The sequence below is a fragment of the Anastrepha obliqua genome, chromosome 1, assembly GCF_027943255.1.
Source record: "Anastrepha obliqua isolate idAnaObli1 chromosome 1, idAnaObli1_1.0, whole genome shotgun sequence".
NCBI classification, from domain to species: Eukaryota; Metazoa; Arthropoda; class Insecta; order Diptera; family Tephritidae; genus Anastrepha; species Anastrepha obliqua.
In genome coordinates, this window is record NC_072892.1 from 125,733,523 (window position 1) to 125,753,417 (window position 19,895).

General features: G+C 37.7%; 1 protein-coding gene across 1 annotated transcript in view; it reads right to left on the minus strand.

The window, feature by feature from the left end:
• Window positions 1–2,510: 2,510 nt before the first annotated feature.
• Window positions 2,511–19,895, minus strand: part of LOC129236030 (cadherin-99C) — a 300,265-nt gene continuing 282,880 nt past the window's right edge. The window contains exons 9-13 of the mRNA XM_054870202.1: window positions 6,254–9,163; window positions 5,632–6,171; window positions 5,452–5,570; window positions 4,572–5,384; window positions 2,511–4,498 (exon numbers count right to left, since the gene is read on the minus strand). Of these exons, the coding sequence (XP_054726177.1) occupies window positions 4,363–4,498; window positions 4,572–5,384; window positions 5,452–5,570; window positions 5,632–6,171; window positions 6,254–9,163 (4,518 nt within the window). The 3' untranslated portion in view covers window positions 2,511–4,362. The remainder of the gene's footprint in view (window positions 4,499–4,571; window positions 5,385–5,451; window positions 5,571–5,631; window positions 6,172–6,253; window positions 9,164–19,895) is intronic.

Consider the following 19,895-nt stretch of genomic DNA (forward strand, 5'->3'; position numbering starts at 1 on the left):
ACATTTTTACACGTTTACTCCTTTACATGACACCTTGGAATTCCTTTTGTGAAACTGTAGATATGTATTTAGCTATACGCGCGTTTGTTGGGTGAATGTCATACTAAGCCTTTCCTCCAACCAACGGGCAACCAGTTCGTATAAAAAATGCATTGTCGCAAACACAGTGAAAGGGGGACAAAAAAGGCTTGATTTGAACACCCACTTTTGTTACAAACAATCTATACAACCTGCGATTTCTTTATACACACATATTTAATTATTTTTATTACCTACTAAATATTTCAATTATGATCACATAGAGATTAATTTTAAGCTAACTTATTACTCATTTCACTTAAAGTAGGTATTTAGTTAATATAGCGCAATCATTATTGGATACGTTCTTATGCACAATTTTTTGAAATTTTCTAAAGTTTGGAATTCACTTAAGAAATTTACATTCTCCTCGCATTTCCTAGCATTCGCATATATTTTACAATTATTGTAGGTGATAAGTTTCAGAGGCTTTCCATATCTCGCACAAATAGTAATGCTTTAATTTTGCGTATTTTTTCTTTCAATCTAACAGCTAATGACTTTGTAAAATTTATTTCAATCTACAACAACATACTTTTCATACGCAAAAACGACGCTCACATTCAACAGCTGCCTTCTGCATGGGCCTTAGTACTACAATTTACATAAGTTTGTATGTATAAGCAGTTACATATATTTGCATATAAATTTGTATATATTTTCAAAATATTATTTACAACACTAAGCTACTTAATTATAACATATACACACACAAAATGTTAATTATTATGTTACAAAATGTTTAACTTTAAAATTACGTTGGGTTAAGCTAAAGTGCATTGCTAGCAAATCTATTCGGCATTGGTAGCAACAATTTTGTAGCTGGCAAATAAAAATTCTGTCCACTTTATGCCATTTTCGTATTCCACATATGAAGGAGGCACTATGCTCCAAGGGGGGACAAAGAAAATGTTGATGATGATGGCCTATGAATGTACAATTCAAAGCTGATATTGATTCACTTTTGGGAAATGAAAGAAAAATACGAATGCCTATTAAACATTTTCAACTCTTACGTAAATTGGAAGAGTTATTACAGCGTCAATGGCAAGTTTCAAAAAGATGTGATCTAAAAGAGAAAAGCTGCAGGCTCAGCTTATTTCTCTACCAAAACTCACGAGTGACAATCACTACACTAAAAATTGGCGTGTTTTACCAATTCAGGGATTATAGATTGGCCAATCTGCGGCTGCACGCATTGTACAAATCCATAAGTAAAAACACTCTCAGCTGATTGTCAAAAAATGCTCACAGCTGAGATCAGCTGATTCCAGAACACTCTTTTATGATGATAAAATTTCATAGATTAATTAAATTTCATGGGAAATCGAATCAACAAATCTAAAAAATGTCGACCGAATTTAGATATTTATAAATATATGAAAAGCATTTGTTATTGTAAATTTTAAATTTGTTTATTGTAAAGGAATTAGATTCTATTTTTTTATTTTTCTCCGATATTCTACTGTTTCTGATGCCACCATAAAAATTCTAATTTTGGCATAGCAACCCCGCCAATACGCTGAAGCAAAAAGGCGAAGCACTCACACCATCAAACACCGAAGTGCCTGTCAAATTCACACCTAGGCGACTGTCAAAAAAAAAAATATATATATATAGGAAGAATAAGAGTGTTTTTACTTATAATTTTGTGCAATGGTTGCAGCTCACCGAATACCCGGCAGCCGAACTCTGCCCGCTGATGTCACACGTATTGACCAAGAATGATAGAGAAATAGATTGCGCTTTACGAATTCGCTGTGTCGTAAGAGTCCATAAATAAACAAAAAAAAAAGGAAGAGAATTACTTGTGTGTGAAGAGTCGATCTCAATATTATCGAGCCATTCACTGAATTTTCATAAAAATGTAATTTCTCCTACTTTTGTTTGTTTGTTTTTCGATTGTTTTGTATTACGAACGGTGCTGACGTCAGACTTGTCAAAATCTCGAAAAACAAAGTAACTGTTTTTTAAAGGCGCCAATTAAGGTACTCAATTCGCCTTGCGTATTCACTAGCTCGTCCAATCAGTCGTTGTGCGGATGTCAAGGAAGCAACATGAGCGAAGGCTGTTTTGATTTTTTTCGTGTATCACCAACACAATCTCTGTTTTTTCGGAAGCAAACCGCTGTCATAACCCCACGATGACGTCAGTCAATCAGCCGATACTTTCAAATTCGTTGAGAGCCGCTTAACGGTCTGATCTTGGCCACATCCTCTGAATTCTTTAGTTCTGTCTGAATTCCATGGGTTCTACCGTGAAGAGAATACAAAGTTGGCAGCATTCGTCAACCACTACCTTTTTCTTAGCGAATTTGATAGAATCAGCTATTTTGTGGGACATCAGTAGCGGAAGTAAACAAATCTTTATGTGCAAGTTACTAGTTTGTGAAACGATCAGTGATTATTTCGATTTTTAAATGGAGCGAAATACTGAAAATTAAGTAATGAGTGTTAAACTATGAAATCACGAATGATAATAAAGCCTCCAAATGTCGGTTTTTTCTTGATTTCTCTCATTCTATCTCGCCCACTCGTTTCTTTTGGTTCTGCGCTGACATAACGATTTGGGATGGCGCAATCTTGTATTGCATCATTCGATTCTAGCAGGGTGAGTATCGTTCGCAAGCTTCAGGATAGAATTCAGTCGAGTTTTTCAGCTTTTCTCTTTTAGACATTATCTGACAATTTTTAAATCCGAAACATCGATCGATAGTTCGTTTTATTTAAATTATACTCCAAATGTGGCAATAAAGACTGAAACAAAAATGTTGCTTCACAAATGGAGGGACTTAAGCCGACTTCGAATGCCAAATGGTTTTTTATGAGGAGCTTTTTCATGGCAGAAAAACACTCGGAAAACACAACTTTTTCTTTCATTTTGCTCTTTCATGCACATAAAAACCTACAAAACTACGCGCTCCCGAATAGTAGTCACTCACGAAACCATTCGGTTACGGCGGCCACCAAAGCAGGGTGAATATTGTTAGCGAGCTGCAGTACTGTAGTCAGCTGAGTGTTTCAGCTTTTCGCTTTTAAACATTTTCTGACAATTCATCCAAAATACCAATCGACAGTTGGTTTTGTATAAATTCCACTTCAAAAGCGTCAATAGTGCCCTCTAAAATATGCAACATAGGCAGATACATTTTCACCACACCCAATCGTATTCCACGCTGTTGACAAAATAACCTCTACGTCAGCGTTGCGGTTACAGTGTGGCGTTAATAATTTTCGGTAAAAAAATTTGCCGGTTACAAAATTTTTGATAACAGTCAGAATAGATCTGCTAATGGCAACAATTTGTCATATTATTCACAACGAGTTTCGCTCTGCTTACTTACAGTCACTCAAACCTTATTTGATACAGATACGATTTGTTTGTAAAGTGGTTTTGAAGAAAAATATATGAAATTAGGACATCCATAAGAAATCTGATCTTAAAAAGGCGATACTTGAAGAGTGTCACCAAATTAGTTCAGAATACACAACAAAATTGGATTGTAATAAAGGATACCCAACAAAGTTCTAAATACCTTAAAATTTTAATAGAAATAAATTGTTGCTCTTTTGTAACTGTATCACTTTGTATGTTTTTTTTGCATTACAATGAAATTCATAAACACTTTTTTGTATTTTGTCTTGAGAAATGAATTATAGCCAAGTAAATAAGAAATACAATACAGCAGAATAATAAATCAGTATGCAACACACTCTGTTTTTTCATTTTCCCAAATTATAATGTAATATAGACACTTTACAAAATTATATTTGTATCAAATAAGGCGCGAGTGACTGTATATACTATTTTCTTTACTCATTTATAACTTTTTTTCCAGCAGCAATAATGACAGCTACGATAGAATAATTATAGTACATACATGAATTCTATATACATATAATATAATTCTAGGGTGCTTCTAAATTTATAAAGTTTAGTTGATATGATTAAACTATTTCAGTTTGGCATTGTGTGGGTTATTGTTATTTTTGTTTTCGGTCTAATAAGGCTACTGGGTAGCTAGAGGGAGAGAGAACGAAATAAATAAAAAGAAATAGCGAAACTTCGCAATTACTTTCTTTTCAAAAACAAAAGTGTCTCTGATTTTCATGATCAGAAAAATTTCATATTATTTATATAAATTTACATAATTTTGCTGTCCCCTCCTTCTACCCAGTTTCGCATGTATTTTACTTAAAAGGCTTTCAAGCTCATTCTAAACTGTTCGTTTATTTTCGTTGGTTCTACTGCGCGCGCATCTTCCGCATGCTCACATTCATCATATTACAGCTCCGTTGTGGTCTCCACCTCTGAGCGATCTAAATCATTTAAATAGGAGAAACCTAATTGCCCATAGTCGCGCTTGCCGAAGGTGACATTCTCATTGGTGGTGCTTATGTGACTAAGGTCACCATTGGAGCTGTGAAAGAAACAAAAGCAAAAAAATACGTTTCATATTATACTTTCACGTAGGAAATTTGTAACCTACTCACCGTTGAAAAAGTGGATTTGTTATCGGCACATCCGCAAAGGCGCGACTATTGTGGTGATGAAGCTGGTGATTATTGCGTCCGAGCGTGTTCGTCATCAGCTCGCCAGCATTCCCACTGCCATCAGCACCAACACCACCACCAGTGCCATTCAAACCGTTCAGCCCATTTGGCCCGCCAAATGTGTTCCCCCGCCGTCCCAATGTGCTGTAACTGTTATTTTGTAAATTCGCCAAATTATTGCGACTCACAGCATCCAGCTTGTAGCCACCATTCTGGTAGTGATTTGCGCCATTTTGATGCTTAAGACGTCCCAGCGTTAGTGTGCCGGGCAGCGTGCCATTTGCGGCCGCCGCCAATGGATTTGCATTGTTGCGCGCATTCATTTCGAGTGTGCGATTGAATGTATTCTGCCGATTATTCATGCCATTTATATTGTTGTTATTGTTATTGCTGTTGTTGTGTGCCATATTATTGAGATTATTGTTATTGTTGTTGCGTCGCAAAGTGGTGATTGTGGCAGTGGTCGCATCCGAGTGCGAGGGACTCGCCTGCCCACCACTCGTGCCATTCTCTTTGTGCGTAATGTAGCTGACATTGTCCAGCGAGAAGGCGTGATTCTTGGCGCTAAAATCCAATTGCAGATCATCATCGCCATCTGGTGGCACAGCCATGGCCAGCACTTGTGTCTCGTACTCCTTCAAGTTGGCGACTGTGTCGCCGGAGTTGGCCACTTGCGAATTAACGATGACTGGATCGTAGCGTGTGGGACTGGGCGCCGCGTATTGGCGCATGCGTTGTTTGAAATTCTTGTACCTGTCGGGGGGAAAAAAGATTTCGGTGTTGGCAAAGCTTGCTATCTATAAAGTTTACGCCTACTCACTTTGACCAGGAAATACAAATGTAGATAATGCCGATTGTGCCAAGTATGAGTATTATGATGGAAATGGCGATTAGCGTGTAGGGAAAAACATCGTCGTTAAGCGCTATTGCTGCTTTCACCTGTAAAGGGACACAAAAATATTCTTAGTTCCTATTCTTTCGGGTTTTCATCATTGCCTACCTTGTGGACTTGCTGTTTTATTTCGATGGGCGCGTATATACCCTCAGCGGTCGCATGTGCCACGCCCGATGCCGCGAAATTCAATTCAGCGCGCGCTGTTGGTTCCAGCAGCGCTGCGTATACAATCGAGTCGTTGCGCGTGAGTATTTGCTCGCTTTTTGGATCGATTAGATAGAACCAAACATCGGTTGCTGTCGGATTTTCAATCATCGTGCCATTCTCCGTCAACAGCTTGCGATTGCTGAAACGTTCAATGCCGCTTATGAGTCCATTCGTTTTCTCTTCCAATAGCTCTTCAAGCGCACTGTAATGGTTGCGTATCTCATTCGGTGCTGCATCAGAGAAGGCCAAGGACATGCGATGCTGATCGGTGATCTGGTTTATTACTATGCGTGCGCGCGTATGATGCGAGCCCAGCTCTTGGCCATCGTTATCGCGTGCCTCTACATAGAACATCATTGGGAAATTGGCGTCACCTTGGAAGAGTTTAGCTGTGCGTAAGATGCCTGTATCCTCGGCCATGACGAAATAAGTGGTGGGCTGTGATTGAAGGATAGGGAGAGAGAGAGAGAGATATTAATGCGATCGCATTTTAATGTAATAAAAGCATGCAATTACTCACCAAGTGATCGTCGCTAATTATATTATCCTCTTCATCGTAAATCTTGTAGCGTATCATGCCGTACTTGCCTGAATCACGATCGGTGGCGCGCACCTGTAGTATGGGCGTATCTATGTTCACATCGGGCGCCACTACAGCGTAGAAAGTGTCCTTGTGTGTGTGCACGCGATTGAAGACAAACTCGGGGGCATTATCATTTTCATCCTGCACAATGATTTTCACCATTGTCATGCTCTTCTGTGGGTTCACGAAATATTTGTGCGAGATGAGTCTTATACTTAACGAATAGGCGGTTGTGTTTTCAAAATCCAAATGCTTCACCAATCGTACACCACAGCCATGATCTTCGGTCGTAATATCGAAGTAACTCCGTTCGTTGCCGTCGACGATCTCACACTTGAAGCTGGCAATGCCATCACGTGCCTTCTTCGAGTTGATCACTTGTATCACTTTGATGGTTGCGTTGATGCCGGTTGTCTCTGGCACACCGGTGGTATAGCTGTCGTCGCTGAATGCTAAGCCTAAGCTTTCGGGGCTCATTATAGCACCGTCACTCATTTTGCCCTCCATTGCATTGTCCTCATTTGGGTCGGTGAGCAGGTGACGCACGAAAACAGGCAATGTTGCAACGGAACTCAATTGCGGTTCGCCCATATCATAGGCGCGTATGTCCACCTGATACTCGGTGTCCTCCTCCTTGCGTAGCTCGTCTCTAAGACGCACTGCACCCGAATCGGCATCTACTTGGAAGTACTTCAACGCTTTGCCACGCCCTACCATCTCATAGCGCACCACATTGCCCGGTGATGAGCCGTCACCATCAATGGCAGTCATGGTTGCTATGCGCGTGCCGATCGGTTGATCATCATTCACAGTCACAGGTTCAGGTACGGCAGCAAAGACGGGCCGCACATCGTTACGATCATCCACTTCGATATAAATGCGTATCGTATCACCTGGCCCATCGCCATCATTTTCAATTGTGCCAACAATGAGTTCATGTAGCTTCTTCTTCTCATAGTCCAAACCGTTGGTGGTGCGTATTTCACCAGTCTGTGGCGATATTTTGAAGAGATCTGTAGCACCTTTGCGTATCACATAGGAGATCTGTTGCACTGTATCTGGATCGAATGCTTGCACCGTTGCAACCAAGTAATCTGCTTCATTTTCTGGCACATGCACATCAATGCGTGCGTCGGTGAACTTCGGCACCTCGTCGGGCAGATCGCGCACCTGCACTGTAACGCTGGCTGTACCGAGGCGCGCATCAGGCGCACCATCTTTGGCGGTCACCACAAAACGATACTCCTTCTGACGCTCATAGTCTAATGGTGTGGAGGTGCGTATTTCGCCCGACTTGCCGTTTATAGAGAAGGGTATGTCCTGCGGCACTGTGTATGTAATCTCTGCATTGATACCCTCATCGGCATCAGTCGCATGTACAATGCCAACAAAGGCATCTTTTTTGCCTTCATCTACTTCGAAAACGTAAGGTAGCGTGGACTCGTCGAACTCGGGGTTCTTGTCGTTGATGTCAGTTACTTTGATGTTCACTGTGGCGCTGCTCGACAAACCGCCATTGTCTTCGGCCTTTACAACCAATTGGTAGCGTGTAAGACTTTCGCGATCTAGTTTACGTATAACCATAATGACACCACTTTCCTGACCCACAGCAAATTGACGCAAGTCATTGCCCGAAACAATTGAGTAGACCACCGGATCATTCTCGGGATCTTCGGCATGCACCACAGTAACGGTAGAATTGATCTCTGCACCTTCGCTTACTTGCACCTCATATATGGGCTTAACGAACTTCGGCGGTTTCGTGTTTGGTCCTGGTGTTACTGAGATCTCGACAATAGCCTGCGTTGATAGGCCACCGTTGTCGGTAGCCTGTACTGTTATGCTGTATTGTTCACCAGCCAGCAAGCGACCTCTCGTCTCAATCTCGCCAGTCTTTTCATCGATAGCGAACTTCTGCAGCCCATTGTTGGACACGTGATAGATGGAATAAGTAATAATCGCATTCGCACCCTCATCATTATCCACTGCGGTGACATTAGTGACCGGGCGTTGACCGTCGCCGGCTGTGATTGTAATTGGTGGCACCATAGCTAACTTGGGTGGATTATCGTTGACATCGCGCAGATGCACAGTTAGACTCAATGGTGCGCTGGCGGCATTGGTGCGTGGCTCACGCGCAACCACTTGGAATTTGTAACGTCCGGGCGCGGGTGGATCGCGATCCAAACCTTCTTCGTTGACAATCAAAATGCCGTCGTTGGTTACATCAAAAGATGGTGTAGTCAGTTCGTAAATGTAGTCGGGTTTAGGATCGTCTTCACCCAAATCAGCGTCAGTGGTTTTAAACGAAATTGGGCGTCCATTCGCGTCAACAACTCTGGTGCCTATTGGTGAGTTTTCATCGACGTAACCTTCAATATCGCTGGCAGAAATAACTGGCGGATTAGCATCGACGGGTTTCACGGTAATCGTCAACTTAGCCGTGGTAAAGCGTTTGGCCACGGATACCTCTTCAGCTTTGACCACAATATCGTACTTCTTGGCTGTTGAGGTATCAACCGCTTTGATCTGTTTCAGCACCCCTGTCTGTTCATCGATCTCAAAGTAATCGCCATAATTGCTAGGCATGCCGCTGGCAAAGGAATAACGTATAGGTGAACTGATGGTATCCAAGTCGACCGCTTGTATGCGTTCGGGTGTTACAGTGAGCACGCCTTGCAGCGAACCTGCGGGCACTGAGGCCGAATATTCGGGATTAATGCAGGCGCCATCGAGTAGCACACAACCACGATAAATGAACGACGGGTCCTGGTCGTCCGAATCGGCAATGTTCACAGTTAGTATGGTCGTCGAGGAGAGGCGCTCGGAAACGTTACGTGCACGATCCTAAAAGAAAAAAATGCGTATTGTAGGTATTAGAGTGGCTGAATCACAATTAATGTCAACGTATAAGTAGTAATGAATAATTACAATGTAAATGCCACGATCGTTTCGCAAATGGGATTTGTCGCTAAATAACCGTCACTTTATGACCATAAAATAACCTGTCGCGCTTACAATATAATTAAGCAGTTTAGCTGCGACATTTGCGCGTTGCATTTGTATTTGTATGTGGCTACTGCCTACGGTCGAGCGGGTGCTGTTTGCTGAATTATTTTGTTACTGGCTTGCAGTTCAGGCTCTTTTTCACGCGCACATTCTGTTGCTCGGCAAATGCAATTTAAATAATTGCGCGCATGCGCAATGCTATAAATTTAGCTTCGTTGCTCATTATGGCGGTTAGAATGGCAGTTTGACCATGGCACACCATTGGGCTGGCAGCCGACAGTGGCCAGTGGCGCGTCTAACCAATTTTTGTATTAACCATTTTGTCGCAGCGCGATTTTCTGGCTGTGCTGGTCTATTTAGTTTGTCTTGTTTTTCATTGCAAAACGAGACTTGCGGTCACCATTCATTTTATGAGCTTGTCTTATGGCTACGATAATTGAATGAAATTTTTCAAGCTTAGAGATGCTGAGCAGTTTTTGTCTTACTCTTAAGTTTAACTTAATAAGTTTTGTGAAAATTGCGTTAAGTTGCTGCTGATAGCTAAAGGCATTGGCGCTGGAATGTTGTTTTTGAAGGTAAACGTTTTAATTCCTGATTGGGTTGGCATAAGTAAGTGCACAATCGGCTTAAGCACGCGAATCTCATGCAATAACTGAGCGGAAAAAAATATTATGTTCTCGAAGGTGCAAAATTGAAGAAAATATTATAAGTGGCTATCCTCCCTTCCTTCCTTTAAAAAATACGATTAATAACTTTGAAATAAAAGAATATACGAACAGCCAGGGCAACCTAAAATAAGCTCTTAAAAACTTTGTTTCGCCTTTATTTTCACATTTCATCCCATTAAATTTTAAACGGGTGATCCGCAAATACTTTTAAAATCTATATAAGTCTTAAGTAATGCTGGAACGAAGAGTTGGTCGGGGAGTATTCTGCAAGGAGCTCCCCATCATGCTCAGATTTAGGCTACCAAACCACTGTAGTATTTTCCAAGCGGAGTTGGCCGCAATTACATAAAGACGTAGTGGATTGGTTGTTTACTACTGCAAAGGAGGTAAATATCTCTACTTCGACAACCAGGCGGCAATTAGGGTGTAGGGCTCGTTGTTTGTGATTTCTCTATCGACTGCATTCGAATACTTAGATATCAGCATCAGACCGAGAACCCAAGGTCATGGTGGCATAGCGCAAAAACTGCTGGGATAATCAGCTAATCAGAGAATCCTCTCTCGGTTTCATCGAGAAATGAGAGAACTTGGGTTCCCTTGAGAGCCTGTGGTCTACTCCTGGAAAGATGTGCCACGCGTCAACTCAACGAGTGCTGGGCTAGTGCGCAAACGGGCAAAGTTGCGAGATTCTTATGGAAACGGATAGATCGGGTCCGCTCGAGTGAACTTCTATGGCTAAAAAAGTCGCAGCTCTCGAATTAGTTGGGTGGCCATACGGGGCTTTGATTGTTAGGTATCCGTTAGGTGAGACTTTGCTTATACAGCAGGTTTAAACATTTGGTGAATTTCATTAGTAGCTTGAAGCGGTTAACGCAAACTAAATTAGCCATCGTTTGGTCGTCATCCTCGAATTCAAAGCCTCTTCTTAATTTTTCTTTCCAGTTCGGTTCCGCAAACCAATAATCGCGAATGACGTTGGCATTCTGAACAGGACTTTGAGGTTACAAAATATTTCAACACGCTACGTTTTCGACATAGAAGAAATTGTACAGCTAAACTAACTAAGAGAACCGGAGAGTTTACTAGGAGTAGTCGTATGCTCTTTTGTTCACTCTCCAATATATACAAGGTGACACAAAATTAAACATCCAACTAAACAAAACCAAAAAAAAAATATTTCGAGTGATGGAAATCATTATTTGGACCTCCAGTGCTGACTAAGCACTTAAACAACTATTTTTAGAGATTTAATTTTACTCTCGATCCATGTTCAACTTCATAAGCTGAAGCTATTCTCATGCTGAGCACAAACACATTTAGGGGACTCACGAGTGTCTTACTGTCATATGGCCTAAACTTTTTAATGGTTAAATAAATGTTTTGATTACTTGAAACCACAACCAACTATTTTTTTAAGGAAGTGAAAGTACTTAATATGTCTTGCACGGATTCGTAAGGTATCCTTTAAATATATTTTAAGCCGCTTAAGGCTTATGACGCTCTTGTGAGTACCCTAATTATTGTAGTTGTAATCGTATTTTCGCAAAAAAGTTGAATTTCGTAAGGCTGTGTTACAGTGAATTATTTTTAAAAAAAAAAGAGTATTAAAGGCTCAAATGGTGACATCGATTGCGGAATTCCCACCAACGAAAATTACGAAATACTATTATACATTTTTTTAAAGATAATATTTGATTTTTTTAATCTAGACTCCACTGGCAACACTCGCGGCCTGTACTTGGGCAATTTGGTAATTGAAAATTTGACAGCTTTCATATGTGTATGTATTCGTGTGCCGTCCTTAATTCATGTGCATATGCCCGGCAGGAAAACGGATTGGTTTCCAACTGGTTAGGTTTTAAATTTGCACACAAGAGAGCACACTTAGGCGAAAAATTAAATTCGTACTTTGTGATTCCAAACTGGTTAACCAGTAGTACATTTGGAACTACCAGTATAGGGTGAATTTTATAAGAGAGTGCCTTAAAAAGCACAAGTTTTCCTCTCAATCCCGAATATTTTCTATAGCTCGATACCAGCTATTAATTTGAGTTATTTTTCATGCAACTTGTTTTCAACATTTTGAGGAAAAGTTCACAAATAAATTCCGAAATTTTCTCATTTATTGTATTTATGAACTAAAAATTTGGCACATATTCTCAACTGGGTACGCAATTTTGTAGATAAGTATTTATATATAATATTTTTGTTCACATACGTAAAAGTGAAAATGTGCTGTCGTCTGCCCAACGATTGGTTGTCACACACACACATTCTTATATGCACACAACTTTAGACACAATGAAATGTCAAATGTTAGGCTAGGAAAAGGCAAGTGTTTGAATGTGTGTAAGTGTGCAACTTGAGGGCGCAGAGGGCAACGAAAGTATTGCCATTTATTTCTTTCAGTTGCTGTTGTTGTGACATGTTGTCACATGCGGAAATTGGTCGTCATGCGCATAAACTATACTTTGACTCTAATTTTTTTGGTATATATTTTTGTTGCTTTCTTTTTGTTTGCCGAAATTTTCTATGCTGCAGTAGCGTATGTTGGGTGCAATGTAAGACATGTACCATGCAGCACAAATTTGCCTGAGATTGCGAAAAGTGCAAACACTCCTGCATGCATATACAAATACACATATAGACATACATACATACACGTATTAAAGCTAGTCGCTCAATATTAATCAATTTAATGCGAAATTGCATGCAAACATTTTTAACTCTTTTCTTTTTGGTGTTGCTGAAAATTTGCGGCAAGTTTAATCAAGAAAAAAATTAGTATTTTGTGATTTTTGAGATTTTCAACGTAACTCAATATGTGCTGCTGCAGAGCTGTGCAAGTATTGGTAGTTATCTTTTCACAACAATTTATTTTTTCTTCTGCATACAAATTCTTATTTCGATTTGCGATTAGGGAAAATGTTTTGAGTTTTTGTGCGCAATCGCAAGCGCACAAATACACAAGGAGAGACTAAAGCATGTTTCTAGTGCTAATATGTGCCTACACACATAAAACAAGGTGGCGCAAAATTAATCATTCAACTTTGTTTTTGAATAACTTTTTTACTAAAAATGATTTGGAGTAATGGGAATCTTTATTTGACTTTTACGCGCTCCATTGCTTGTCTGTTCCTATACCCCAGGTGTCTAGTTCACAAGCGTAAAATATGATTGACATACGACGTCATGTGTAAAAGTTATAGATCTTCCGATAGGGTGATTATTTTTGCGCCACCTTGTATATCATATAAATGCGCATAACTACACTTATTTCTGCATACACAACACAATGACGCACTCATATATACACATATTTAAAGCAAAAAGTCTAGTGCACTTTGCGCACGTAAATTCATTACAACCCGCATGTTGCTAAATTACAAATGAACGGATTAGTGCTGATTCGTATATTGCTGGCTTTTAGTTGTTATTATTGTTGTAGGTGCTTCTAAGCTTCATGCTGTTTTTGTTTTTGTTCGCGATTGCTTATGTAAATCATTCATCAATGCACTAATCACATGCTGGTACAGCTGGGAATGCTTTAACTAATGAAAATTCAAAAGACTTAAGACACGAACCTGCCAGCATAATTTTTGATCTCACGCAAATGCCGTGTATCTGCCTACTAATGATCGTAGCGATGCTTCCATAGATTGGCAAACGAACGTAATATACGAGTAGGTATGCTAGCGCTTTTAAAGCAGTAGTTTGCACTGATTTTTCTCTAGTTAGCTGAAAGTATTTTAATATAACTCGAAAAGTTATGGGAATCCTACTATAAAATTATAAAATTTTTAGGGATTAATGAGCACGGACGCATAGGAAAAACAGATGGGAGTGCGTTTCAAAAATAATAAAAACAAAATGCTTTTTCAAAAATTTTAAAACAATTTGTTTTTTAAGAAACAGTTGTAAAAATCTAGATTCAGTATAATATTGAGTATAATAAATTATCCTAAAATATATATTACAAAAATATTTTTTTAATGTTGAAAATAATTGAAGATATTTCACATTAAAAAACATAAAAAAATAAGAGATACAATTTTTTTCTAAAAGCTCGTTTTTTTAGTATATATAATAGCAAAAATTAGAAAAAATATTTATTATTATATTACATTAATATTAAACAGAACTAAAGATATTTCACAGTGAAAATTAAAAAAAAAATATATATACAATTTTTTTCTAAAACCTCGTTTTTTAGTATATATTATCCTAAAAAATAAAAAAACAATTTTTCTAAATGTTCAAAAGAACTGAAGATATTTCACATTAAAAAACTTAAAAAAAATATATAGATTTAGTTTTATCCTAAAAAAATTTTGTTTTGCTTTACTAATTTTTTAAATGCTATTTATTTTAAAAACGTTAAAAATTTTATTTTTTAAATGTTTAAAAGAACTGAAGATGTTTCACTTTAAAAATTAAAAAAAAAGAATAAACCAAAGCATTTTTCTTTAAATATTTAAAAGAACCGAAGATATTTGACTTTAAAAACTCTGTAAAAAATTTTTCAAACTAAAATAGGTCGAAGGATTAATGAATGTCTTACAAATTGTTTCCAGTTTACATCTCATTATACTCAAGCCTACAAACAAACCAATTTTCAGAAAATACTCCTTTAACTTGACTTGGGATTGCTCTAACTTAGCCGCTCTACTTATGAACAGTTCAGTACAGTTATGAAATGAATTTAAAAAATGCACTCTCATTTCTTTATTGGATTTGGAAGTCATTGGGGCGTATTGTAATTAGTATTATTAGTAATTGTTTGATACAAAAATTGAGTCGGTAATTGCACAGAGAAAACCGTTTTATTAAAGAGATTTTTCATTCATCTATTATGTCAGATGAGATGATCAGATCAAATTCTCAATATATTTGCCATTCACCATACAGAAGCCACATTCATTCATATCTATGTGAAAAAATTCGCTTGTATTAAGTAGCAGTGCTCTAAGGTGGCAAAACTGATGAATGCTTTGAGTACTCAACTAAAATATAAAAATATGTTGCACCCTTTGATGAAATAGTTCCTCGTATTTATATAATATATAAGTATAAGTATGAAGGCCTATTTTTTAAGCATAGAGTTGTTTTCGTGAACCGAACTACTTCGCCTTTCTTTATAAAATAAATTAATTGCCCTCTTTTTAAGAGTGTTTTAAATAAACTTCAACAGCTATACTACAAAATTTACCTCTGATTTTTGTTGAATTTTTAAACAGTCATCAATACAAGAGCCGCTTAGAATGAAATGAAAAAGTATGTATAATCACTCAAACAGTTATGAGTTTACTGCAAAACTAATAATTGTTCCGAAACCAATTAGAAGACAAACTATAATAACTCAAACAACAAAAACACCGTCATGCTTAATCGTCTTTTATTATTCCATTATCAATTTTTTTGTTTTTGTAACTTCAATAAGTCAACTCTCAGAGGTGCTTCACATCACATATTGTTAAAGTTCTCACCCGAGCGCAACATTTAATTTAAAATCAACATTCATTTTGATAAATAGTAAATTTTTTTCAGCAAGAATAAAGAAAAGAATAAAAGAAAAAATATACACAAGTCAGGAAGAAAAGGTGTAAAAGACCGAAAGTGGACACAAAAAAATAACAGTCTTTGAAAAATTACTTTAAATCTATTTGTTATCGGTATGTATAAGTATAGATATATGAATATTCATATACACTCGTGCATTTCATTCAATTCAAATCCATTCAACGCGCATTTGTCAGTGTCGCTGTAATGATGCTGCCACGCTATTATAGCTGCCACTATACATTGCTACAACGACCAGCTAGCCACTTGAGTCAAGACAGCCAATCATTTGGGCATTTCAGCTTTTGAAAACTTTAATAAATGAGTTAGATGTGAGCAGACAGGTGGCGGATGTGTTCTTTATTGCTATACTAAGATATTTATTTATTTATGAATAAACATTTATTTTGCTATTCTTGTGCCAGGCAGTTGCCTTTGTTTTCACTTCTAATTTTTATTTATTTGTTTTAGTTTTTATATTTCCTCTCATGAAACGTTGATTTCCTTACTTTTGACGAAACAGGTTTGTGTCTTAAGTCTTTTGATATATTTTATGTGCTTCGTCTCATGGACGAGAGACAAAAATCCATAACACTTTTGACAATAAATTAGAATTATTTTTATGCCTTCAATACTTATTTATTAACAATTAATATTTTATTATTTTCCAACCTTCAGTAGTGAGAATTTTTTTCGGCATTAGTGCCTATAGTCTTAAATTCTGTAGTTAATTGGGCTTAGAAATATTATACGGGAATTTCGATTCTAATACAAATTTAATTCCTACTATCGGTGATATTTTAGAGATTTAAACAAAGGAATTGAATAATCTGATTATTTAATTAAAAGTTATTTCCATTGAGGCATCGGTAGATTTTGCCTTTTTACTACTAAAAGAAAAAGAAGAATAATACAAGAGCTGCAAATGAAAACCGTGATATATACACACATACTTTGATATTTAGAAAAAAAGCTGGAAAATGGTTGCTTGTTTTTGGTCTGAGAATTTCGTTGCTCGAGATGAATGCATAAAAGTAGTCAACACATTACCAGGAGATTGACTGTCTGTCATCAAGCAGTTTAATACCTTTTACTGTGGGTACTACAAATTAGCAGTGGACCGAGTTCCCATGTAGGAACGACTGCTGAAATAGATCGAGCCATTTTTGAAGCGATGATTAGTGGGGATGGAGTTTGAGATACACATGTACAATAATGATTGTGGAAGGAACGCATAGAAGCTCTCAAATTGTAGCAAAAGTTGGCACATTAAGAGTTTTCCAACACATTGACTCTCACTTTTACTGAAAACTATTGATTAGACAACGTGATTGTCCATTCTATAGGCCCTTAGTTGAGTATCTTAGTCCAGCAATAATACGTTTGTTTATACAGTACGGTTCACATGATTAGGCAAGCATTTTTATGGAACAAAATGGGTGCATAGCACATGAAGAAATGAAGCTCCATTTTGTCTATGCTTTCCTGAGAAATAACTAGGGCTATTTAACAATTTTCAGGGGGATGTCGATGACTGGGTGGGTGACCTCTGAAACCAATTCAGTTGATTCTTTCCTAGCAAATTCATTAGCAATTTCTTTTCTCCGTATGTTTCTATGTGCTGAAACTCAGATAAGAGCAGAAGAAAAGAAATTTGATTTCCTCCTTACAAGAATTGACCGATTTGGATCTGCACCATGGCGCTGTCAGAGCTCTGATAGCAGCTTGACAATCGGAAAAAATGTTGATATCTCCCTCGCTCCCGCGATCCCTAAGCATTTTGCATGCCTGCAAAATCGCAAAGACATCTGCCAGAAAAACAATAGCAGTATTCGGCAGTTTAAAGAAGATAGATAAATTGGCTTATTTAGAGAAACCTCTGCTTCGCCTTCTTCTTGGAGCCATCAGTAAAGACAGAGGTACCAGCTTTGGTGTAGATTTTCCGCTCGTTCCAATACTGCTTACTTAGAAAGATAGGCGATGGCCCGACGCTCAAACTCCAGTTTGTGGATAAAGAGATTTGTATAAAGTTCAGAGGAATGCGATGTTAACTGCCCAAAAATATTACCATCTCCTTTGAGAGATTGCCTCCAGAGGCCACTTTGATTGCACTTTGACTTGCGATGCAAATAAAGTGAAAGTCCACGAGAAGTTAGTGCAAAACGACAATAAAGGGGGCACTGAGACAAGTTTTGCATGATTCGATGATGCCAGTACAACGTGGCCATCTTTATCCGATTTTTAATATATAGCTTCCGATGAAGTGTCACTCGTAGATATGTAACTTCCGCTGAAAGCGGGAGAACATGGCTATTTAATCTAGGAAGTGTAAAATATGGAGGTTTATTTTTTCTGGTAAATAACATCAGCTCCGTTTTATCAGCAACTGAGTATAGCCTTTCCAAGATCTCAGCCATAACTGAGGGGAACGGTTCCGATACCACTAGAACCAAGTTCTTTTTGATGCACCGTATCAAGTTTTTTGTTTGTTTCTTTTTCAAGTGTAATCAAAATTATTCAGTTGTGTTGAACTTCCTATTCGAACTTCGGAGGCTAACTTCGAAGAGCGGAGATGTAACTTTTTCACTTGTTACCGAATCTCTTAAAAAAAAGTGGTATGGTGCAATATCCAGAAAAAAAGTTGATTTTGCCGTGACAATTGAATGATGATAATTGATAATTATGATAATTTTTTATTGGGTTGGCAACTAATATAAGTAATTGCGGATGTTGTTTGGAAAATCAAATACAATTTTTTTATGAAACTAATTAACTCTATTCTGTAATGTATTGCTCATTTTGATCAATGACCTTTTGCCATTTTTCAGGCAGCATAATAATCCCACATTCATAAAATTTCTGGTTTTTATTATCAAAAAATTGCCAAGTGGTCAAAGATGTGTCAATTTGTCAATTCGGGCCGCTTTCCTTCAACAGAATTGTTTAATTTCATTAGTTGCTCAATGTAGACATCAGAATTGATCGTTCGGTTGGGTGGTAAGAGTTCAAAATAGACAATTCCTTTGTAACTCCACTAAACTGATAACAAAACCTTCTTTTGATGAATAACAGCTTTTGATGTTGTTGTTGTTGTTGTTGTTGTTGTAGCAGCATAAACATTCCCCATACATATGGGGAATGCTGCTGGAGTGACAGTCCTTGGCCGGATATAAGACCGGGTCGTTTCGGTAACGTAGAACCGACTGTCGGTGAAACGATGCTTTTGATGTTGTTTGAGTTGGTTCACCGGCCCTGCTCCACGATCTTTTCCGCCTGATATTGTTGTAAGCAAGCCATTTTGCATCGCCAGTTATCAGCCGTTATAAAAATAGATAATTTTCATTACGTTTCTTCAGCAAATCGCAGCTGTTAATGCGTTGCGTTAAATGCGTTTCTTTCAGTTCCTGAGGAACCCATGTATCGAGTTTTTGAGCACAGCCAAGTTGTTTTAAGTGACTTTAAATCCGAATCGATTATTTCTTTGATTAGCGCGTCATCAACTTCAACTGGACGACCAGAGCGTTTTTCATCTTTGAGTGAAAAATCACCAGAACGAAATTTGGCAAACCAATTTTGACACTGCCGTTCTTTTAAGGCTTCATTACCATAAACAGCACATAACTTTTTATGAGCTTGCGATTTGGTTTTCCCTTTGCCGAAATAAAAAAAGCAAAATATGACGAAAATGTTCCTTTTGATTCTCCATTTTTCAACGAACGCCAAACGAAAACTACCCAACCGATCAAAAATCTTATTTTTCTGATTGACAGCTGAATTGCCAACTATCAAATGACAAAATGTGTTTTACATTTGTACTTCGTCTGCAAACCTAAAAATTAAACAAAGGTCATCAATGAGTGAAATCCGCAATTACTTAGTTGCCAACCCAGTGCATGTAAGTGCATAAATTTATTCCTTCTCCTTATTTTATCAGTTTTTCTTTTTTCTAACTCTAAAAAGCTTAATAAACTCACTACATCCAAGAGGGGGGAGAACTTTTTCCTATGCCACATATATTTTTTTGTTCTTATAAAATGGAAATTTTTGCACGATTATTAATTTGATAATGCAGTATTATTTGATATTTATATAATATAAATTTTTTCTTTATTTTTATATCTTATTTTTAATTATTTAAATTTTAATTTTTCACTTCTGTCGGCAGTTCTCTCACTGCCTACTTTTTTCAACTGATGGGTGTTTTAAGTTTTCAACACCTCACAAAATCTGTTTCATTATAGACTCACAACTACATACATTGTATAGCATTTACGAAACATGTGTAAGTATCCTAAATGGCATTCAATAACCAATCAATTAATTTAAAAACAAGTTACTTAAAC